Source organism: Schistocerca piceifrons, chromosome 1 (assembly GCF_021461385.2).
Source record: "Schistocerca piceifrons isolate TAMUIC-IGC-003096 chromosome 1, iqSchPice1.1, whole genome shotgun sequence".
In the NCBI taxonomy this organism is placed as follows: domain Eukaryota; kingdom Metazoa; phylum Arthropoda; class Insecta; order Orthoptera; family Acrididae; genus Schistocerca; species Schistocerca piceifrons.
The window spans coordinates 1,002,487,642-1,002,512,429 of record NC_060138.1 but is presented as its reverse complement, the minus strand read 5'-3'; the positions used below and the strand labels follow the sequence as shown (position 1 = coordinate 1,002,512,429).

The 24,788-nt window shown below is 41.2% G+C and overlaps 1 protein-coding gene across 1 annotated transcript in view; it reads right to left on the bottom strand.

The window, feature by feature from the left end:
* LOC124794662 (transferrin) overlaps window positions 1-24,063 on the bottom strand; it is a 189,992-nt gene extending 165,929 nt beyond the window's left edge. Inside the window, exon 1 of the mRNA XM_047258233.1 lies at window positions 23,980-24,063. Within this exon, the coding sequence (XP_047114189.1) occupies window positions 23,980-24,046 (67 nt within the window). The 5' untranslated portion in view covers window positions 24,047-24,063. The remainder of the gene's footprint in view (window positions 1-23,979) is intronic.
* Window positions 24,064-24,788: the final 725 nt, after the last annotated feature.

The following is a 24,788-nucleotide window of genomic DNA, read 5'->3' as shown; positions in this document are numbered from 1 at the left end:
TTATGGGACTTAACTGCTAAGGTCATCAGTCCGTAAGCTTACGCACTACTTAACCTAAATTATCCTAAGGACAAACACATACACCCATGCCCGAGGGAGGACTCGAACCTCCGCCGGGACCACCCGCACAGTCCATGACTGCAGCACCTTTGACCGCTCGGCTAATCCCGCGCTCGATGCTATCGATAATCTTCTGAATGGCTGTTTTGAGCTCAGCAATGGTTTTGCGGTTATTGCTGTACACCTTGTCTTTAATGTAGTCCCACAAGGAGTCGCATGTGTTCAGATCTTGATAATATAGCGGCCAATCGAGGCCTTTGCCAGTGGGGTCTGGATACTCCAGAGCCAGAATGCGGTCCGCAGAGTGTTACTCCACGACATCAAACATTCTATCCTGCTTCTATGGGGTCGAGCTCCGTCTTGCATGAACCACATCTTGTTGAAATCAGGGCCACTTTGGATAATGGGGACGAAATCTGAAGTGTTGGCAGAAGAGCCAACACCGTGTTGCTAGAGGAGGCCGAAATGCACGCTTTTAAGCTCATGCAGATTGGCGTGAGGTCTGGAACAGTTAAGGGAATTAATAGTAGCAAATAAAGTTCGTAGTTGATTGAATACTTAACTTTAATCCACAATTGGAGAACATCGCTCTTGTTGATACATCAATAATAATCTCAATATAAACTGGTAATGGCGCCTTGCTAGGTCGTAGCAAATGACGTAGCTGAAGGCTATGCTAACTATCGTCTCGGCAAATGAGAGCGTATTTGTCAGTGTAGCATCGCTAGCAAAGTCTGCTGTACAACTGGGGCGAATGCTAGGACGTCTCTCTAGACCTGCCGTCTGGTGGCGCTCGGTCTGCAATCACTGACAGTGGCAACACGCGGGTCCGACGTATACTAACGGACCGCGGCCGATTTAAAGGCTACCACCTAGCAAGTGTGGTGTCTGGCCGTGACACCACAAAATCATCTTCCAAAAGCTTCTCGTACCGTTCGGTAGTCACCGTGCCATCAAGAAATATCGCACCGATTATTCCGTGACAGGACACTGCACGCCACACAGTCACCCGATGAAGGTAAAGAGACTTCTCGGTCGCGAAATGCGGTTTCAATCTCCCAAATGCGCCAATTTTGCTTACTGACGAACCCATCCAAATGAAAGTGGGCTTCGTCGCTAAACCAAACCACGCATGCGCATGCGCATATTATCCCCATCATGTCCCGCGGTCAGTCGTGCAGTTTGAACGTCCTAATACAAACAATTCAGAAGTTATGACGATTTTATTTTATTTAGTTCAATAATTGTCACCCTGCAGATCAACTGGTAGCGAAGGCACATACATATGATCCTTTATGAACGCCCAAAGCTCAAAATCGCAAGGCGTCAGATAGGGTGAACGTGGGGACCGTGCAAAATAAGCTGCCATCCGGCCCCCAGCGGTCGGGTGCAACGTCGTTTAACCAGTCGCGTACTGAGCTAATGCCAGTGAGGCGGCGATGCATCTTGCGCCAAGTAAGGCTACCTGGTTCAGCTTCTTCCGATTGAGGAAAGATCCATAGACACAGCGCATCAAGATAAGAAAAATCAGTTAAAGTTGCTTCGCCGATAAAGAAAGACCCATAAATTTTCTGGTGGGATATGGCACAAAAAACATATAATTTACGGGAGTCTCGTTGCAACCTTACCACTTTGTAGGGATCTGCTGGTCCCCAGATGTGCACATTATGTGAGTTCACATTTCCACTTACATGAAATGTCTATTCATCACTGAAGACAACACTATCCACAAAAAAATTCATCGTCATGCAGCAAAATTTCATTTGCAAAGTTGGCACGTAAACTGTAGTCTGTAGGATTTAGAGCTCTTGACAGTTGCAAACGATAAGGGCGTACTTGTAAGCATCGCCTTAAATGTTTCTACGCAGACGTCACTGGAACTGCTAATTCACGAGTAGCCTTCTGAACTGATTTATTGGGGCTACGCGTGAAAGACTATCATACTTCAACACGTTCATCAGTCACTCTTGGTCGTCCAGTGTTCTTCCCTTTGCAAAGACAGCTGGTGTTTTCAATCTGGTGATACCATCTACAGATGTTATCACTTGGGGATTACAGTGGAACTTAATACGGAATGCACGTTCCACTGTAACAACAGATTCAGTCCTTGCAAACTGTAAAACACTTAGAGCTTTCTTTGACTAGTCGCCATCTTTGCTACTGCTGCTTGCTAATTACGGTTGCCATATCAGTTGGGACCTTGTCGGTACGCTCTGAGATGGGGGTGTAGAAACGAAGTAAAAAATGTATTTAATTACTTTTTATTTACAACACATTTACATGGAACTTGTTGCTGCAAAAGTAGTTGGTACATCATATTTTTCGGAATATTTCACCCCTTTTCAGCAAATCTTTGTCCCTTTCACATATTTATAAAACTCCTTGCAAATCTGCAAATCAGCTTGTAGTTAACCTGGCACTTTAAGATTGATTCCACAGTATCTGGCAGCAGTCGATTTCTTTCATCAGTCCACTGGGCCAACATCAGCGTAAATACTCTTTCCGCAGTAGCTTCGTGTGCGGGAATAGAAAACAAATACTCCGATAATTTTAGCAGTTGGCATGTGCCTTCAGGATTGTCGGTTTCCTTAAGAAAGTAACTCCACCTTTCTTCCAAGGAGTGTTTAAACTTCTATTCTTCCGAGTCACACTTAGTTTCTAAAAAGTTCTTGAGATACGTATATTCCCGAAAACAGTTGTCTGAAATCTTCATTCCATTTTTGGTCAGGTATGTAACAGCGTTTTCAATCATTACCCAATCTTGGGTTTCAGACATCGTCATCCAATTAAGTAGCCTACTTGACATTTAATAAAAGAAATAGCCCATTTCTGTAAGTAATCAACTGCTATGGTATAGGAATCCTTTGTCTCTTCCTCAAATTTCGAAATCAAATTAATTATTTCTTGGTTAGGGTTCTCAGTCTTCAATTTGTTCAAATTCATCTTGGTTTGCATGTCAATAAAACTGGTAATTTTCCTTTCATTCAGACACCTTTGAATTTCGATTAATATATTTCTTATTTAGTGCTTATTTTAGTTATCCAGACGTTATTCTTCTCCACGCTTTTTATATACGAGGGTAAGTCACTTATTATCCGCAATGTAGCTATATTTTTGTTTATTTTTGTAGTACTGTCGTTTTACGTTGATGACGCATGCTTTGTTTATTTGTTGTTATATCTTTGCAATTTTCAAGCTGCTAGGTCAGTTTCGTTATCGCTGCCGTGCTGTTAATTATGGCTTCTCCACTGTCTATTTGCACCAAAGAAGAGCAACCTTCAGTGATCCGTTTATTGTGGTCGGAAGGCGTATCAGGGGCCGAAATTCATGGAAGACTGTCGGTACAATACGGGAACAGTATTTTGCCACAACAGAGTGTCTACGAATGAACTGAAAAATTCCGAAATGGTCGCATAAGTGTTCCGCACGATGAAGGAGCCGGGCGACCGTTTGCTGCCACAAATGAAGAAACCATTGAGCGTTCACGTGAAATGATTCTCTTAGACAGTCGATTAACTACTGACGAAGTGGCACATCCTCTGCAAATTAGTCACGATTCTGCCTACGAAATCACCCACAACAGACTTGGGTTTCATAAAGTTTATCCAAGACGGATTCCAAAAAAACTCACACAATTGCATAAACAAACGCGCTTGGACATCAGCTAAAAACATTTGGATCGTTATGGTACCGAAGGGGACAACTTCTTAGACAGAATCATTACTGGTGACGAAACATGGCTCCATCATTACGAGCGGGAGAGTAAACGGCAGAGTATGGAATGGAAACATCCAAATTCGCCGGGAAAGAAAAAGTTCAAGACCCAACCGTCCACAGGAAAACTGATGCTTACGGTTTTTTGGGACGCACAAGGTTCAGTACTGGAACATTATGGGGAAAGGGGCACAACAATAAACAGTGTACGTTGCAGTGAGATGCTTACTGCCAGGCTAAAGCCTGCAATTCGAAGCAAACGCCGAGGATGGCTGTCAAAAGGTGTTGTGTTGTTGCACGACAATGCCCGTCCGCATACTGCTGCCCACACTGCTGAAACGCTCCAGAAACTCAAATTTGAAGTACTGGATCATCCTCCATGTAGTCCCGATCTCGCCCCTTCTGACTATCACTTGTTCGGTCCACTCAAACAGGTATAAAGGGGCCGTCGATTTGCCTCGGACGAAGCAGTGAAAGAAGCGGTGCATTCCTGGCTCGCAGCTCAACGGAGAACCTTCGTTTATGACGGCATCAGGAAGCTTGTACAACGATTGACCAAGAGCGTTGAAACTCAAGGAGACTATATCGAAAAATGATGTTCTTGTAAGTTTCCTATTTGATTACAATAAAATTTTATAACTACTTTGCGGATAATAACTGACTCGCCGGCGTCGCTGCGGCCGGAAAAATATCCTGCGAGAACGGAACCAACGACGACTGAAAAGAATCGTTCAACGTGACAGAAGTGGAACCCTTCTGCAAATTGCTGCAGATTTCAATGCTGGGCCATCAACAAGAGTCAGCGTGCGAACCATTCACAGAAACGTCATCGATATGGGCTTTCGGAGCCGAAGGCCCACTCGTGTACCCTTGTGACGACACAAAGCTTTACTCCTCGCCTGGACCCGTTGACACCGACATTGGACTGTTGATGACTGGAAACATGTTGCCTGGTCGGACGAATCTCATTTCAAATTGTATCGAGCGGATGGACGTGTACGGGTGTGGAGGCTACCTCATGAATCCATGGGCTCTTGCGTGTCAGTAGGGGACTCTTCAAGCTAGTTGAGGCTCTGTAATGGTGTGGGGCGTGTGCAGTTGGAGTAATATGGAACCTTTTATACGTCTAGATACGACAGCAATAGGTGACACGTACGTAAGCATCCTGTCTGATCACCTGCATCCACTTATGTCCATCGTGGATTCCGACGGACTTGGACAATTGCAGCAGGACAATGCGACACCCCACAAGTCCAGAGTTGCTACATAGTGGCTCCAGGAACACTCTTCTGAGTTTAAACACTTCCACTGGTCACCATACTCACCATACATGACCATTATTGGGCATCTGTGGGATGCCTTGCAACGTGGTGTTTAGAAGAAATCTCCACCGCCTCGTATTCTTCTGGATTTATAGACAGCCGTGCAGGATTCATGGTGTCATGAAGGTAGTAGAAAGCACAAGGACAAACAGTTCAAGAGCAAAATCACAGCAGTATGTTGAAAACGTAAATTTCATAAAATTCAATCACATGAATGTATCACCAACTTCGTCTTCTGAAATTTAAGATACGTATACATTCTGTCTAAAATAAAAGCTCATCTGGTTTTGATGGTGTTTTCAACAGAGTACTAAAAGTTTGTTCCCATGTTATAAGCCCAGTCTTATCTGAAATACGTAATGCATCACTAACTCAAAACATATGCCATTGTTAAACCCCTCTTTGAGAAAGGTGGTAAGAGGGATGTCATTAACTACCAAGCTGCTCCACTGCTGACATCATTCTCCAAAGCTTTTGAAAAGACGATGTAGTGTAAAATAGTATACTACCTTAGCAAATCACAGTTTGTGTTTCAAAATGGTTGCTCTACTGAGAATACCTTTAAACGTTTACTCACCAGATTTTTACAAGCATTAAATAATAAAACAGCGCCGGTTGATATTTTCTGCGACCTCTCTACGGCATCTGACTGTGCGAATCACAGTATTCTCCTAGCTAAATTGACCACTGTTCCTCATATATGTAAACCATCTTCTGTGTAATATACAAGAAGCATAATTAGTTCTTTTTGCAGGTGACACTAGTATTGTAATCAGTCCAAGCATGCGTACAGAGACAGAAGAAATGGCAAACAAAGTTCTTAAAAGTGTCACTGACTGGCTTTCTGCGAATGGTCTCACCCTCAATTTTAAAAAGACAACATATTCAGTTCTGCACATCTAGAAGTACTACACCAATGATAAGTGTAGCATATAGTGATGAAATAATAAACAGAGTGGAAACTTCATAATTCTTAGAGGTTCATATTGATGCGAATTTAAATATGAAAAACAACACATTTTGAAACTCCTAAACACAGATATGTTTGCACTTAGAAGCATTGCAAATCTCTGGGAGAGACAAATCAGTAATTTTTTTAACTGTTTCCCGTCTTTCCCTTAGTTGCTCTAAATTCCTGGAGGTATGTACCGTCTATGCAACCAAATGAAGGCAGTATATTTATTGCCATAGGCGTTTCGCTTCTTCTATTTGGGAAGCACCATCAGTGGCCTGAAATTCATGTTTCTTTTTTATACATACAATAAACGTATTATGTGATAGATATAATATGCTGCTACATTACAGTTTGTCGTGTTTTTCTCTTGCTTTTTAGGTTAGAAGCAACTTTTGTAGCACAAGTTCCGTATTGTGAATGTATCCTCCGATGTTAGTTACGATTTCCAGCGCTGTTAACACATGTATATGGTCCTGGAGATGTATTTGTTAGTCTTCATACTCCAGCTGGCCGATTTCTGGGCAGGCTCACACACATGTGTTAACAGCGCTGTAAATCGTAACACCGAACGATACATTCACAATACGGAACTTGTGCTACAAAAGTTGCTTCTAAGCTAAAAAGAAAAAGAAAAACACGACAAAATGTAATACAGCAGTATATTATATCTGTCACACAATACGTTTATTGTATGTATAAGAAAGATACATGTATTTCAGGCCACTGATGATGCTTCTCAAATAAAAGAAGCTAAACGCAGCCTTCATTATGTTGCATAGACGGTACATTCAATAGTGTCATATGGAATAAAGCTCTTGGATAACTTGTCTTTTAGAAACAAAGTCTTCATTGCGCAAAAACGTGATGTAAGCATAATATGTGGTGCTAACTCACGATCGTCTTATAGGCATCTGTTTAAGGAATATATTTATTCACATGAAGTTTGTTGTAAATAATCCACAACAGTTCGAAAGGAACAATGAGGTACATAATTACAATACCAGAAGAAAAATAACATTCATTACTCCTCATTAAGGTTGTCTTTAGCACAAAAAGGTGTGCACAGTGCTGCAACAAAAAGTTTTTTCACTTACCCAGTGATATAAAAGTCTTACAAAGAGCAAAGTAAAATTCGATAAAGTGAGAAAGTTTCTCCTTGACAACGCCTTCTATCCCGAAGAATAATTTCTATTACTGTAACAGGTGGTGGCTGGCAATACTAACTCACATCTCTATGTATCTTTTTCCTTTTGTAAAAAACCTTAGAAATGTTTAGAACGTAACCGTTTGTACAAATAAATGGCTCGTTCCACATCGTTACGATCTATTGTGGAAAATGATCCTTGGAACATGTAACTAACTAACTATAATAATTTGCGGTGTGAATGTAAAATGACTCCTTCCACATCATTACGCTCTATCGTGGAAAATGATCCGTGGGACATGTAACTAACTAATTAACTAACTGTAATAGTTAGTAAATCTTATGGTTTACAGCTCAGTGCAGGTACAACCAAATTTGCGGTTGTAAACAGAAGGCAAATATTGAGGCCAAACTATCTCTGAACGATGTTGGAGTTGAGAATGTTGACCAAGTTATGTACCTAAAGGCCAGCCTTAACTCAGACAGGTACAATTTAAATGAAATTAAGGGAAGGTTCCTGTGAAGACCAGTGAATAACGGATTTTTTATTACATAATTTACATCCATGATTATGCTTGTAAAAGAATATTTTTAATTGTGTAGGTATTTTAGAAGTTACAGCGTGTTGAATGGAACCGTGCGCCGACTGAAATATAGATTTGCTGCACGCGTTCGATGAATTAGTTCAAGAAAATATTCAACCAGTATACAAATTTCTGTCTAATGAAGATTTGTTTAAAAGATGATCCGTTGCCAATACGCAAAATTACAATAAGAGCTTTAAAGCGTGTGCTTGGTAACTAGTACGGAGACATCTCCATTTGGGGCAAAGACTGTTGAAATAGCAGCAGATGTAGCTACAGATATGTTCAACGAAGACTATTCATCTATTCTGAAGACTACGTACTTGTTAGGAATCGTCGTAGAGACGAACAGCATAAACTTCACGGAGTTATTTGACAGGAAATGCGTCTCCGCCACGCAGTTAGGAATATCTCAGTTTACTGAAAGTACTCGGACTGAAAAAATATAGAACCAAATTCAGAAGCAGACCATGACTGAGGAAGTATTTTTCTATGGTCCTGGGATCACAGGTTAATCGTATGTTTTGAAATAACGTTTATTTTGTTACTCTAAACTTCAAACACGTTTCCATCGAAACATTTTTCAGCGCGCGAAGCGCTCTAGAGCCTGTACGGATTAACCATTTCCTTCGTTTTTTTTTTTTTTAATGAAAGATAATTAAATTTAGGGGGCCTTGACGGAGGACTTTTTGCTATCCTAATTTTACATATTCTTTTACACATTTGAACTTACAAGGGAACCTCCCCATCGCACCCCCCTCAGATTTAGTAATAAGTTGGCACAGTGGATAGGCCTTGAGAAACTGAACACAGATCAATCGAGAAAACAGGAAGAAGTTGTGTGGAACTATGAAAAAAATAAGCAAAATATACAAACTGAGTAGTCCATGCGCAAGATAGGCAACTTCAAGGACAATGTGAGCTCAGGAGCGCCGTGGTCCCATGGTTAGCGTGAGCAGCTGCGGAACGAGAGGCCCTTGGTTCAAGTCTTCCCTCGAGTGAAAGGTTTGCTTTCTCTATTTTCGCAAAGTTATGATCTGTCCGTTCGTTCATTGACGTCACTGTAATAAGGTTAGTGTCTGTGTTTTGCGACCGCACCCCAAAACCGTGTGATTAGTAGACGAAAGGGCGTGGCTCTCCAATGGGAACCGAAAACATTTGATCGCAAGGTCATAGGTCAACCGATTCCTCCACAGGAAAAAACATCTGATATATTCTATACGACACTGGTGACGGCATGTGCGTCACATGACAGGAATATGTTGTCGACCCACCTAACTTGTACACTTGGCGAATGGGTAAAAAGATTCTTCTACTTTGCCCGATTTAGGTTCTTGTGGACGTGATAATCACTCCCAAAAAAGTGATGAAAACATAAGAGTTTGTCACATAAACTGCAACAAATGAATGCAACAGTTTCACAGTCGCACAGTTTTCCCTGTGCTCTGTCAAAACATATGTTTTTAACGTTTTCAAATTTTTGCGTGTGTAGACCGTCAAATCCTGCATATGTCCAAGCAAATCTGAACATGTCCTGGAATTTTGGAGAGCGAAGTTGATTATATAAAAAATTAAAATTTTCACGCAAGGGAAGATTTGAACCAAGGACCTCTCAATTCGTAGCTGCTCACGCTAACCACGGGACCACAACGCTACAGTGCTCAAATTTTCCTTGATGTTGCCTATTTTCCCCATGGACTACACAGTTTGTATATTTTGCTTATTTTTTTATAGTTCCACACAACTTCTTCCTGTTTTCTCGATTGATCTGTGTTCAGCTTTTCAAGGTCTATCCACTGTGCCAACTTATAACTAAATCTGAGGGGGGTGCGATGGGGAGGTTCCCTTGTTAGAAAAACATGCCATGAATTTGACAGGTTTTTCAGATAGCGACCATTATTTTTGTTCGAGGTATTTTTATCATCACGGCTCCCCAAATTCATTCTAATTTAAGAATTTTCTGTTTTTAACGGTTTCAGAAATAGCCAGGACTCTGTACAACGCTTCGCGCAAACCAGGAGGCGCCACAAGGAGCGACAAGGGTTGAAGTCACCGTTTCTAGTTTGTTGTAAGATAAACTCTTTTCATACACGAATGTAATTATAATAAATTGGTAAAACACTTATTTCATTAAAAAGAATCCTTGTATGAAATAGAATCTTCTATACTTCACCCAATTTTCGTGCCTCTTGACCAGAACCTCCCCTTACAAGGGAATGCAGCGTTTACGAAACTCAATTCCGTGTTTCCGAAGCATCATCATGTACATTAAACGAGGCCACAAAGAATGAACGCCTCTGAGAGGTGAACCTACAGATAAACATTTAAAATCCCGTATGAAATATTGAGGAAGATTGGAAAAGGGTTAAATTGTCAATAGCACAAAAAATAAACGTCTCAGCTATGTGCGTTTACTAAGTGATATAGGTTCCTACAGGCTCCTACTCCCCAGGGAGTCACACCTAGTGATTATGTGGCTGGCGACCACGGGGCCCCGAGCTGAGTCCTGGCATTGCTTCCACTTACTTATGCCAGGCTCCTCACTTTTACCTTTCCTATCTGGCCACCCTCGGTCAGCTCTTGTTCTTTTACGACCCTATTAGGTTTCGAGGGCTAGGGGTCTTTCATTTTCCAACCTATACTTCTCATGCACCGTCTGATCCGGAGCGGGCGGCTGTAAAAGACGTCTGTATCCCATGTTAGGGGCGGCCTCCAGAACTGCGGAAGGCGACGGAATACCGCCGCAGATTATCTTCCCTGCATCATCTCCATTTTATGCACAAAAATGGCTTTCTCTCATGTTAAAACAGTGTCCGGAGGTAAAATAGTCCCCCATCCTGGAAAGGGGGGGGGGGCGCAACTTGAAAGGAGGCAAAAAATCAAAACGAGAAATCGTACCTGGAATGTTAGAACTCTGCTACAAGCAGTAAAACTAGAAAACCTTAAAAGCGAGATGGAAAAGAATTACATGGACCTCGTGGGAGTTGCTGAGGTAAGATGGAATGGACATGGAGAGTTGCAGTCAGATGGATAAGTGTTGTACTACTCAGGAGGAGAAGGAATGATTATGGCAAAGGAATTGGCTAAATGTGTCGAATACGTAGACTATGCAAATGACCGGGTTATTGATGTAAGGCTGAAAGGAGCACAAAAAGATTTACTGATTGTCCAGGTGTATATGCCAACTTCAGAACATGATGACCAATTTGTAGAGGAAACGTACAATGTAATAGAGAGAATAATGGACGAAAATAAAAAATGCTGCAAAACAGTAATGGGAGACTGGAACGCCATTGTGGGAAAAGGGAAAGAGGGAAACATAGAAGGCAGTCATGGTCTTGGAAAGAGAAATGATAGAGGTGAATGGCAAATTGACTTCTGCAGGGAAAGGCAGCTGATAGCGGCAAACACATGGTTCAAGAACCAAAAAAGAAGGCTCTACACTTGGAAATCACCAGGGGATAAATACAGAAACCAAATCGATTTTATACTGGTAGAAGAAAGATACAGGAATGGAATCAAGAAGGTGCGCACATTACCAGGTGCAGATATTAATAGTGACCACAACTTACTTATGGCAGAAATAGAAAAACTGAAGAAGGCGACCATGGTGAAGAAGTGGGATCTAGAGAAGATAAGATCCATCAAAGAACAAATTACAGAAATGGTGTCTCGGGAGTTTCTAAACACATTACGAGACAAAGAACCACCTGATAATGCCAACGAGTACTGGAATATGCTGAAAGAAGGAATCATTAAAGCAGGACAGCAAAATATAGGATATGTAACAGGGAAAAGGTCAAAAAAACCATGTGTCACAAAAATGGCTCTGAGCACTATGGGACTCAACTGCTGAGGTCATAAGTCCCCTAGAACTTAGAACTACTTAAACCTAACTAACCTAAGGACAACACACACATCCATGCCCGAGGCAGGATTCGAACCTGCGACCGTAGCGGTCGCGCGGTTCCAGACTGTAGCGCCAGAACCGCTCGGCCACCATGTGTCACACAAGAAATGATTTCCAAGAAGGAGGAGAGAAGAAAATTGAAAAACAAGAGCACTGAAGATGCAATAAAGATATACCGAAGGTTAAATAATGAACTGCGAAGAGAAACAGAGCAGGCTAGGAAAAAATGGCTAAAAGAGGAATGTGATGAAATTAAAGAAATCGACAGGAAGGGAAGATACGACTTACTATACAACAGAGTAAAGACTATGACATGGGAACAAAACAGAGCAGGAAGTGCTACTATGGAAATTTTGAGTAAAGATGAAGAGGTAGTGTACAAAGATCGTGACGATGTCCTCCAGAGATGAGAAGAATATCTAAAAGAGCTATATGACACAAATAGCAAACCAGAAATTCTGGAACTTGAATCACACAACAGTGTAAGTGATGACGAGAAAGGACCAACCATTATAATGGAAGAAGTAAACTCTGCCTTAGCTGCAATGAAAAAAGGCAAAGCGGTATGTACAGATACCATACCGGGAGAAATATTAAAATGCTTGAACCAAGATGGGATAAGAGAAATATTGAGATTATGTAATAAAATATATGACAGTGGTGAATGGCCTGAGGACTTTCTGACAACAGTAATGATTCCATTACCGACAAAACAAGGAACCAAGAAATGCAGCGAGCACAGGACAATCAGCCTCATTTCACATGCAGCCAAAATGATGAAATAGGAGGTAGGAGACGAGATACTGGCAGAAATGAAGCTGTGAGTACCGGGCGTGAGTCGTGCTTCGGTAGCTCAGTTGGTAGAGTACTCGCCCGCGAAAGGCAAAGGTCCCGAGTTCGAGTCTCGGTCGGGCACACAGTTTTAATCTGCCGGGAAGTTTCATATCAGCGCACACTCCGCTGCAGAGTGAAAATCTCATTCTGGAGCCAAAATGATATTAAGAATAATTAATAAAAGACTTGAAAAAGTAATGGAGAAGAATCTTGGCGAGGAGCAGTTTGGCTTTAGACGGAATACGGGCACCAGAGATGCAATAGGGCTCCTACGAATCTTGGGACAAAGGTTTATTGAAAAAGGAAGATGTGCTTCATCGATCTAGAAAAGGCATTTGATAATGTGGTTTGGGACAAGCTGGCGACTATAATGAGGGAGAAGAGAGTGGACTGGAAAATCAGAAGACTTATAAACTCATTATATCTTAATCAAAAAGTTTCAGTTAAAGTGAGAGGAGAAAGTACAAACTGGATAGGATTAGGAAAAGGAGTAAGACAAGGATGCTGCCTATCACCTACTCTTTTCAACCTCTACTTGGAAAACATGATTGACCAATGTTCATTAGATGGCAAAGGCGTAGAAATTGGAGGAAGAAGAGTAGGGTGTTTGAAGTTTGCTGATGACATGGTCCTTCTAGCCACAGGGGAAAAAGAATTACAGGATTTGGTGGACATCATTGAAGCTAACGGAAAAAATATGGAATGAAAATTAACACAAATAAAACAAAAGTATTGGCACTAGGAGGAAATAAGGAAATAAAAATGCCAAATGGAGAAATACGAGAACAGGTGCAAAATTTTGAGTATCTTGGAAACAGGATAGACACTGACTGGAAGTGCACCACATAAATTAAAAAAATGGCTCTGAGCACTATGGGATTTAACTTCTGTGGTCATCAGTCCTCTAGAACTTAGAACTACTTAAACCTAACTAACCTAAGGACATCACACACATCCATGCCCGAGGCAGGATTCGAACCTGCGACCGTAGCGGTCGCGCGGTTCCTGACTGTAGCACCTAGAACCGCTCGGCCACTCCGGCCGGCCAGAAATTAAAACAAGGATAGCAATGGCAAAAGAGGCGTTTTATAATAAAGGAGAATTTTCTGCAGCTGTCTGGACAGAGAACTCAGGAAGAGACTCATAAAATGTACCGAGTGTTCTTCTATATGGCGCTGAAACATGGACTATGAGGAAGAAAGACAGAGACAGGCAGGAGGCTTTTGAGATCTGGACATGGCGGAGGATGGAAAGAATATGTTGGATGGACAGAGTAAAAAATGAAGAGGTACTGAGAAGAGTGGGAGAGAAAAGACAGTTACTAGATGTAATAAAGAGAAGAAAAAGAAATCGGATTGGGCATATAATAAGAAAGAATGAGTGACTGATAAAAACAGTTTTAGAAGGTTGTGTAGATGGGAAAAGGAAGCGAGGAAGGAAGAGATTCCGGATACTGGATGATGGACGGTACAACATACAGCAGCCTTAAGAAGGAACCAATGGATCGCGGAAAATGGAGAGGCAAAGGACCTGCTACTGTAGCAGATAACTGATGATGATGACAGGCTGTGAAATAGTTGAAGGTAAATGAGCCGGCATAGTTCTATGTGGAATGAAAAGAATCTCATGGCAATATCATGACCTTTGTGGGCCAAGGAACTGTGCGATCGTATTGATAGTGGAATGGTTGAAATACTTCCTTAAACCATGACTTAATTCGAGCATTGACTGCTCCTTTTACGGTTTTTTATATTGTGTGTGTTCCAACCGAGTGGCGCACACTTTGGTTGCAGTTAAATACGTACTGCTGTCGTTCCAATACAGTCTGTGGAATCTTTTGGCTCAGTAGTTTAAGGAACTAATTTCGGCTCTCATCCGATGGCCTCCTTGTATAGGTGAATCACATATGCAAAATTGTCAAGTGAACAACCAACAGCCCATAGAGAATCGACACGTTAAGTAATGATCGGGCGCTGTGGCCGAGTGATTCTAGGCGCTTCAGTCCGAAACCGCGCTGCTGCTACGGTCGCAGGTTAGAATCCTGCCTCGGGCATAGATGTGTGTGATGTCCTTAGATTAAGTTAGGTTTAAGTAGTTCTAAGTCTGGGGGACTGATGACCTCAGATATTAAGTTCCATAGTGCTTAGAGCCATTTGAACCATTTTTGTTAAGTAATGGTGGTGTGATTCTGGCGTGGAAAATAAAACGCTTCAGCAGAAGGACTTACGAAGTACAAAAGTATGAGAAGTATGGGTTTTGCGGCAACGTGTAAGGGAGGTGCAGCGGGGCGCGGTGGCTGAGCGGTTCTAGGCGCTTCACTGCGCAACCGCAATACTGCTACGGCCGCAGCTTCGAATCCCGCCTCGGACATGGATGTGTGTGATGTCCTTGGGTTAGTTAAGTTTAAGTAGTTCTAAGTTCTAGGGGACTGATGACCTCCGATGTTAAGTCCCATAGTGCTCAGAGCCATTAATGGAGGTGCATGGGAACCTCTATTGTAGTGAAAACTAGATTTCACAGATGACAACGTGTATTATTTTGCTACAAAAAGGGACTACAGGACTACTGTCAAGAAATGTCTGTAGCTACCTCGTACTTGTTGTAGGAACTCGTGTACGCTTCCCAAGTTTGTACCGGCGAACAGCTCTACCATTAAACTCTGCCAGCATCTAAGGAAGCATAGCATATCTAGCAAGGTGCAACTGAATGAAATCCTGTATTGGGTTAAAATAACTGTCGACAGCGGGACATTAAGAGCCAGACACTTATCTCAAATTTAATTTAAACAAACAGGACACAAAAGATACTCTTAGTATGATCTCACCTGTTAGTTACATGTCCCATAGATCACTTGAACCATTCTGTTATCGAAATGATACGGAACGAATCAGTTTACGGGCTATATATATGTGATTAATGTTAGCATTAATGAACATATTTTTTCAGTCCTGCGCATGCAACTGCAGTTAATAAAACTAGTATTTTTATTTCTTTTTCTCAGGCTACCAATGCCTAAAAAAAAATTAACCCCTGGAATGGCAAGAATTGACTAGGATAAATGCTTTTAGTTTAGATCTATAGCCTCATTTGCTACTTGTCAGTCTTTTATGTTACTGTACAGATTATCGAAACTTTTGTCGCTGTTTCAGCTTTCTACAGCGCTATGTCAAAAGAAAGGAGTCATCACCTCGCACCTACATATTCAAGCAGCGGACGAGCGAAAATATTTTCAGAGCGGAATGTTCAGCCGGATAACAGTTTTGACGTCTGCGATCGTGTGGTGTGTGTAACTGTTGCGGAGATAGAAAGTATCCGAGAAAGAGCGCAAACACCACGCGGAGCAGTGGTGAAAGCGAGTGCTCTGCAGCATCTGGTCGTGGGGTTCCCGCTGGCATCAACACGCTAGCACTCTGACCCTCAAAGCGGTAAAGTCAGCGCCTTTCCGTCTGCCGGACGGGTGTTTATCACGCCAAGGACACAAACAGTCACCTTTTGGCATTTGCGACACACGAGGAACTCATATGGCTGGGACGAGCAACTCGGCTGTCTGGCTGGCTTGCTACTGCTCAGGTGTGATTCATATAGCGCGATGTAGACCTCAAATTCATTCGGCAAGTGCACCAAAACATTTCAGACATTGTGGGTCGACTCTGGATTACGATTTATCCACAGAGATATCTACCATGGGTCATTAAAATCCTAGTCCCGCGTGAGGCAGCTAAGAAAGGTCACCCAAACTATATCCAGAACAAGTACAGGGTGAAAAGTATTTAAACCGACAAACTCTGGGAGGTTGTAGGGGACATCAAAACAAATACTTTTCCCTAATGTCATTTTTCCTATGAGGAGTATTTAAACCGGTAGAGGAAGATTTCTCTGGTGGCAAATTAATTAAACCAACAAACACTTTTCCATTTTTTTTTGTGACCAAGAGACAACAAATTAACACAACCCAATTTCAATTGCAGTAGACTTCCAAAAATTCCTCCATTGGCACGTAAACAAAAGCTACACCGTCGGATCATGTTCTGTCTGATACGGGCAAAAGCCCCAGGAGTTTCCTGAATTGTTCGTGCTGCTGCTACTATCCGGGCAACCAGATCGTCTTCTGATGCAACAGGACTTGCTTAAACAAGGTTGCGCATCTCTCCCCACACAAAAGAGTCCAGATGGGGTATATCTGGGGATCGAGCAGGGCATGGAACAGGACCACGTCTGACAGTCCACGTTTCTGGAAACCGTCGGTCCAGGAATCGACGCACACGGCGACTGAAATGTGCTGGCGCCCCGTCATGTTGGAGCCACATGCGTTGTCTTGTAGGGAGCGGGACGTCTTCCACCAATTCTGGCAATGCTCTGGCGAGAAAATTGTAACAGTGCCTGCCATTTAATGGCCTAGGCAGCAGATACGGCCCAATTTAACAGTCCCCAACAACACCGACCCACACATTAACGAAGAACCGCACTTGATGAGCGCCAGTAACTGTGGCATGTGGGTTATCCTCACTCCAAATATGAGAATTGTGCATGTTGAAGACTCCATCACGCCTGAACGTTGCTTCATCGGTAAACAACGCAGAGGATGGAAATGTAGGATGCATTTCACACTGTTCCAGGTACCACTACGAAAACTGTGCTCTGGGTGGATAATCAACTGGTTCCAGGTTGTGGACACGCTGTAAGTAAAATGGACGTAACAGTTGCTCTCGAAGGACTGTTCTTACATTCGTCTGATTCGTCCCCATGTTACATGCAATTGCACGAGTGCTGATTGAAGGATCCCGCTCCACATGCTGCAAGACAGCTTCCTCAAATCGCAGCGTTCTTACCGTCTCCCTGTCCAGGTAATCTGCTAAATGACCCGGTCTCACGCAGACGTTGGTACACTGCAGCAAAGGTCGTATGATGCGGGATACGGCGATTAGGACATTGTTGTTGATAAACGCGCTGTGCAGCACGTCCGTTGTGGTGCGCTACGTAGTACGCACCAACCATATCAGTGTACTCACTTCAGGTGTATCGCTCCATTAGTAAACAGAGACAATGCACTACCATTACACTAGTGGGCAGCAGTTGCCTACAACTGAAGAGCGTAATACGGCCTCCACCGGTTTAAATAATCCTCTTAGGAAAAAATGACATTAGGGGAAAATATTTGTTTTGATGTCCCCTACAACGTCCCAGAGTTAGTCGGTTTAAATACTTTTCACCCTGTATATAGGGTGGACGATTTTGATCTGTGATGGGGAATTACTTGAGATAGAGACGAGATAGCAGCAAAATGTTTTATCTAAAAGTTGTAAGTGGCAAGGAGAGTCGCGTACTGATAGTAATGGCCGTGACTTTGTACGTGGTTTTCAAGGTAAAATGGAGACGAAAGAGATTTTTTTTAAATGGAAACCCTAATATTTGATTTGAGATTTGAAAAGAGCGGCAAATTTTACATATAAAATGATACATTACTCATGGATATGGCAAGGTTCAATGAAGGCCAAGTAAGCAAATACGTTTTTAGTTTTAGTATGGATTAACTCGGAACAAAGGTGGGATACAGCAAAATACAATTTTAGATACAGACTCGAAGGGGCATAAGGGGTCATGTCAATAACGATGCTCCTCTATCAGTAGTATGCCGGACATAGTGTTGTGTTCGAGTAGCGTGTGGCGTATATACCCTCTCTATTTGAGGGTGACGCTCCCACCAGTTCCGGTTGAGTCCATTGTGAATCGATATGGAGCTCAGGGTCAAACACTCCATTGCCGCGCTTGACATCTATTGTTATTGTTTCTTGCTTAATACTGGCTCATGTTGCCAACCGTAGCGCAATTCCCACTACTTGTAGCGGAGTTTTTTGCAGTAGAATTCTAAAATAATAAAAATACAGCGTAATTTAACTTCCTTTCGGTGAATGTAAAACCCACCGCAAATTTCCATTCTAAACTTCAAAAAATATTTAATTCATTATTACGTTAATTTTAAAAAGTTTGTAAATTACAGACTAATACAAATGTAATGTGTACTGTAAACATACAGTTTAATCTGCACGCTTTCATATTGTTTCGGATATGAATGATTTAATGACATTTAAGATAACACATACACCGAAGGGTGCCGCCTACAATAATAATCGGAACTGTAAGTCAAAGCTCCAATTCACCCACGAGGCGATAACGATATGTTATTATTCAGTTCATTACAACAAGTCGTGTGAATCGGATGTGTCTAATTTCGATACAGTAACGTTAAACGTATAAGGCTACTAACAATGAGTGCTAAAGTTGGCTGTTCAACACTAAAGAAGGAAAGGGAATACTGGCGTGAACTTGGACGAGATGAGCAAAAATCGAAAAAACAATTATTCTCTGCAAAGTGGTTAATTGAAGACATTTTTAAAAGTGGTTAGGGCCAGTTAGTGATGAAAACATGAAAACTAAACGTAAAGTGTGTATTACAGTGCTAGGAGCTACGCGAATTGACGAAGAACCACATAGGAAGCCAGAGAGACAAGACGAACGTGAAACCCACCTCTGGCCATCCTGATTTAGGTTTTCCGTGATTTTCCTAAATCGGTTAAGCCAATGCCGGGATGGTTCCTTCTAAAGGGCACGACCGCTTTCCTTCTCTATCCTCCGTCTCTAATGACCTCGTTGTAGACGGGCCGTTAGACACTTTTATCTTCTCCTCCGTATAAGAAGTACTTCTCACGAAGGAAAACTTTTTCTTTTAAATTCGTACGAGTTACACAATGGCAGTGGATATTACTGCTATTATAGTTGTATTTTACGAATCTGGACTTTACAGCTAGAGTGACGAATTGCAATATAAGAATATACAAATCAATACAGGACACATTAATATTATTTACGTCGGTGTAGCAGGGGCTCACTGTATTCTGTTTCGTTTGTTTTCAGACATTTAAATTAGAGAAAGCACAAAAAGATACGACAGTGCCGATACAAAAATAATTTCGTTGGCTGCGGCTCATAATTTCAGTTGCAATTCATTGCAATGTGTTTTCGAGATAGCCAAACTCAATTTTAACTATTCAACAATTGCAAAAACGGTAAGAGTCGCACAAAGTGCACAAAATTTGTTAAGACTGTACCCTACGAAAATATTAAGGATGAGTTAAGATCTGAGAAACAACTCATTTCCCATCCTTATAGGTGACATTTCAGATATCATCAGTATGAGGTAAATGTTTTACTGACAAGATATATAGACAATTATGAAGTCGAAACACAACTGCTTGGTCTAATTCCCATATGTGCACTCGAAGGTAACGCTAGGGGTCGGTACAAAATTTTCAAAAATTGTAGAGGGACATTTGAGTTATCCGATGACAATATTGTTGGGTTTTGCACTGATAATGCCTACGTTATATTAGATAAAAGTGAATCATTCGAGACCTGTTCCATTTGACCAGTTGTTTTCGCCATTCGGCGCATTTAGTTGCCGTAGCTATTTAACAAGAAATCTCTAGCTATGTGGAAGCAGTGATACAGAATGTTTGTAGCTATTTCTCTCTCTCTTCCAGACGCCAAGAGTGTTAGTGGGATTTCAGAAGTTCACACACTCTTAAAAATATTAAGTACCAGTAAAACAAGACGGTTCCACATGTGATAAACATCTTAGTAAATTAGCTTACTACGCCTATTTTCACTCATTGCTTGCATATGGCATCATATTTTGGGGTAATTCATCACTGAGGAATAAAGAATTTATTGCACAAAAGCGTGTAATCAGAATAATAGCTGGAGTCCACACAAGATCATCCTGCAGAAATTTATTTAAGGATCTAGGGATATTCACAGTAGCTTCTCAGTATGTATACTCTCTTATGAAATTTGTCACTAACAACCAAAGCCAATTCAAAAGTAATAGCAGTGCGCATAACTAAAATACTAGGAGAAAGGATGATCTTCACTATTCAAGATTAAATCTAACTTTGGCACAGAAAGGTGTGAATTATGCTGTCACTAAAGTCTTTGGTCACTTACCAAATAGTATCAAAAGTCTGACAGATAACCAACAAGTATTTAAGAAGAAATTAAAAGAATTTCTGAATGACAACTCCTACTCCATAGAGGAATTTTTAGATATAAATTAAGAAAAAAAACAATTATAAAAAAATTTAAAAAATAAAAAAGTTGTTATATTAACTTAATTATGTTGTTAAATTAACTTAATTATGTCATGTATTGGAAAATTTGACCCATTCCACATCATTAAGAAATATCGTATTCATGATCCATGGAACTAGTATTAATCTAATCTAATCTTTCGAACTGTGTTAATCGTTTACTGCAGCAATTGAACGTTCTTTTCTGAACTTCAAAATCCCTACGGGAAAGGCTTAGCTCTATTTTTTTAACCACGTACTGTCACTAATTAATCATTTAAATGCGATATATCAGTCACTGAAAGGCTCTGTACAGGATCTGTATCCAGAGAGTAGAGAATCCGACAGTCAACTATATCAAAGTACCTATCCTCAAAAAGTGAGATGTTTAACAATTTAGCTTTTTATAACACTAATGTGTTCAGCAAGATAGCCCAGAATGGGCTAGAATTGAAGTCAATGATAACAAGGGGACCAAAATATTGCTGTACTTGCAGGCTCACAAGTTTGACTGCCATTGTAAGAAACATTGATACATTTCAAACATAAAGCTAATAAAGCCGATTGCGAATGAATTCCATATACCTTCGCAAGTTCAAATCCCTTAAAAAGAGTAGATGCTGTTGCATCAAACTATAAGTGTTATATTAACAGCGACCTTGTGAAAGACCGACAGTCTTCAAGTTCCATCACTGTCGTCCTTGGTGTAGCTGACCGTCAGATGGCCTAACTAGGTTTGTTTATAGTTTAAGCTCTTTATTTAGCCTATATATCGCCAGTAACATGTGTGCAGGCTATATTATAAATTATATTTGACATTGCGGCGGAATTTGAGTATGCTTGTAGCGGAAATAGCATATTTTTGGCTGGCAACACTGCACGACTCCTTCTGTTTTCAAATATGAAGCTTCTTTAACTTCTGCAGGTGGAAACTGGCCGTGGAAGAATGGGCAGAGGCCTGGGGGCTTTCAGTCTGTTATAAAGGTCAGTATTAAGCTGCGCTCCAACCAGTAATTAGAAGCACCCCTCCTGGTTTCGAAAATTTCGAGCGAGCAAGAAGCCGACAGCTGTCTTGATACGAAAGAGTACCAACCACAGCTGAAATCCTCTCCACTTGTATCGCGTAGGTATCGGACAATCTTTCTGCTACTTTCGGAAGAAAGTAGGCGATGCCATTACTTGCTGTTTCCCTTTAGTTTATTCGAACCACAGCGAAACGGATTACTGAAAAATCTTCTGAAATTTTCTGTTTTATTATGTCATGAAGTTCCTAAAATATACAAATCCATTTTTGTTTTATGCGACACTGAAACGCGTGTATATGGAATTTAGTGTTCTTAGGGTTGTCACCTTTGGCAAGTAAAATGTCGGGACACTTTAAACAAAAGGTATCACTTATCATGTTAAATGTGCAGTTCTTACTAACGTTCGCCAGTTTTTATTCTCATCCCAAAACTAAACTTCGAATACCATACTTGAAACTTAAAATATTTAAAAGTTCGGCAGCTGAAACTTCACTGTCTATAGAAGGTTGTTTTATACTAAAAAAATTTGCAATCGATTTCTTTTGGAAGTTGATGCACTAGAAAATTTAAGTTCCTCTCTTGACAAAACAAATGCTTTCTCACGACCCCAATGCCCTAAGTTTTTATCGAAAAGATAGGACAATCTGTACACTTTCCATCCCTTCATGATCAACTTTAGCTTATCAACTTTTGAAATGTTTATCCTTTAACCTTTCATTGCGAAATGAACATTTTCTTTTCAGTTTTTTCGGGTTTCGTTCTGTCATAACTGTCACCAGTATTCGTTGTTACTGATATTTGTATTTCTACTTAATCTACCTAACATTTTAAGTAAGAATCATACCAATGCTCCTTCACTTAGCCACGCCATAAATACAACTCATCCTTCAACATGATTATGAAAACGAGGCGGCGAAACAATTTACTTTATACCCATTGCTTTACTTCCCTCTCTTGTATTTTACACATATTGGCTTTGGGTGATAGGAATAAGATGATAAACTTAAGAATATGGAATTAAATATTATATAATATGATATAAAAAAAGTAAAACTGCAGAAGCAAACGAAAAAAGTAGAGCCCTCGAGGTTTCCCGTCATACGCAGGGGCACGGGGCAATTAAAGAAAAGTAGGAGCGGTTCCTATGAAACCGGGACAGGTGGCAATCATGGGTGTTGTATCTGTGGTGGTATAAATACTCTAATTTTCAGGTGTATGCTCCCCACTCTCTGTTAAGTTTCTTTTTTATACTCCATGTTGTATAGACTTGAGGAGCGCCGGAACAAAAACCGATAAATCCGCATTTGCTGTTAATTCAGAAAGTAACAAACAGTGATCTCTTAATGGCCACAAGATATAAAAAGAAAAAAAAACACCATAAAACACTTGATGTCGCGTTGTGCTGAAAATTATTTTTTGGCAGCATGTATTATTTACTCCTGTATCTCCCCCCTACAGCTCAAACACGCGAATACAGCAAAAGTGGTTATAACGGGTTTTGTTCTGGCGCTCCTCAATTGATGTCAAGATACCTTAGCTATGAGTGTTGAATAAACATAGAAATTGCAAAATAATTTAAAATCATTGTTCAGACTATTTATATTGTGATTTTTCAGCATACATGATATATTTGTATGAAGCTGCTGGCAGGTGATTGAATAAACCCAATCCAAATTAAAAAAGTTATATTTAACAATATGATGTACCATTTAATCGATTTCTCCTAGTTTCACCAAAGAACACACTAACGTGCTTACGCACGCACCTAAACGGAGAGAATAGCTGCATTAAGCATCTGAAAAAAAAAGAAAAAAAAGAGAGAGAAGACAAGTCGTCGAGAATTAATCTTCAGATCTCTGGTAGAACTGGCATTCCGTTCAGCGGCCAAATTCGTAAAACCTCGTCACTTCATTGTGCTTGTACTGTAAAGATTTAGTTTGATATTTTCCCTTGGACGGGAGCAGTGGCTACAGGCATTTCGATTGATAACTGATTTCTTGCGCATTGTAAACATCGAAGTTAAAAAGTCAGTGTTTTTCTCTACAGTAAGTAAACTTTGTTCTTCATCAGTATTCGTAGGAATGTTGTGGTGGACGAAGATACTGATATGGAGCTAGCCAACTAAAATGTGGATCGACGAGACTGGAAGGTAAACAGACTGGATCTACAATGTCTTCCGCGGACTTGCTTGCAGTTTTCGGCACAGCAGCACCACCTCTCGTCAAGAAACGTTATCACTTTTGCACTAGTCGCTGCAGTAACACAGCACGAAAGGAGACCTTGTGCCGGCGCAGACGACAAAACTTACAGACATCGGCGTGGACCAGCGCGGCGACCAACAGCGGCGGCAGCAGCGCTTTCAGCAGGACCTCCATCTCCACCGACGGCCGCAGCGCAACTGAAGGCACTCCGCCAGCGCTACCTCGCAGACGGCAGCGCGCTCTCGTGGCTGCGCAAAAACTCCACGCAGAGTGGTCCCAAATCTGCGTGGCCAGCAACCGAGGTCAGCCACCGCCTGGCACGCCCAGAGCGGTTTACCCACATGCACTCTCGGTGAAGCTTCCGAGAAAGCCGAAAAGTTATGATTCCAAATTGTTCTACAGATCAGTTGTGTCCACGAGTACCGATTCCTTCTTCTAGTCAAGTTGTGTCACATACTCCTCCCCAACCCTATTCAATACCTCCTCATTACTTATGTGATCTACCTATCACGCGTCTAGCAATTTCTTTTTTGTTCTAATAAAACCCCATGTCATTCCAAGCATGTGTGTCGATTTTTACCTCTCTATCTACATTATTCCGTTGTTTATTTAATTTTCAAATTTATACTGACTTTTTGATCACCCGGTATATAATTATACGTATGTTGTACATACTTATGAAAAGTAACTGGTTTTTTCACATACTTCTCTTCAAATCCGTGGCGACAGCAATACTGTACCGTAACATTTATTCATACTCAAACGTGCAGAAACGTATGTAAGAAAAAACGAATACGTGTAATATTAAACTTCCGCTATTATCGCAAAATGTGGTCAAGCATTGTCGTCCCAAAATCACGTCCTAGTCCGGTTTGATGTGAATATGCGCAGTAGGTTATGCTCATTCCACAGGTAT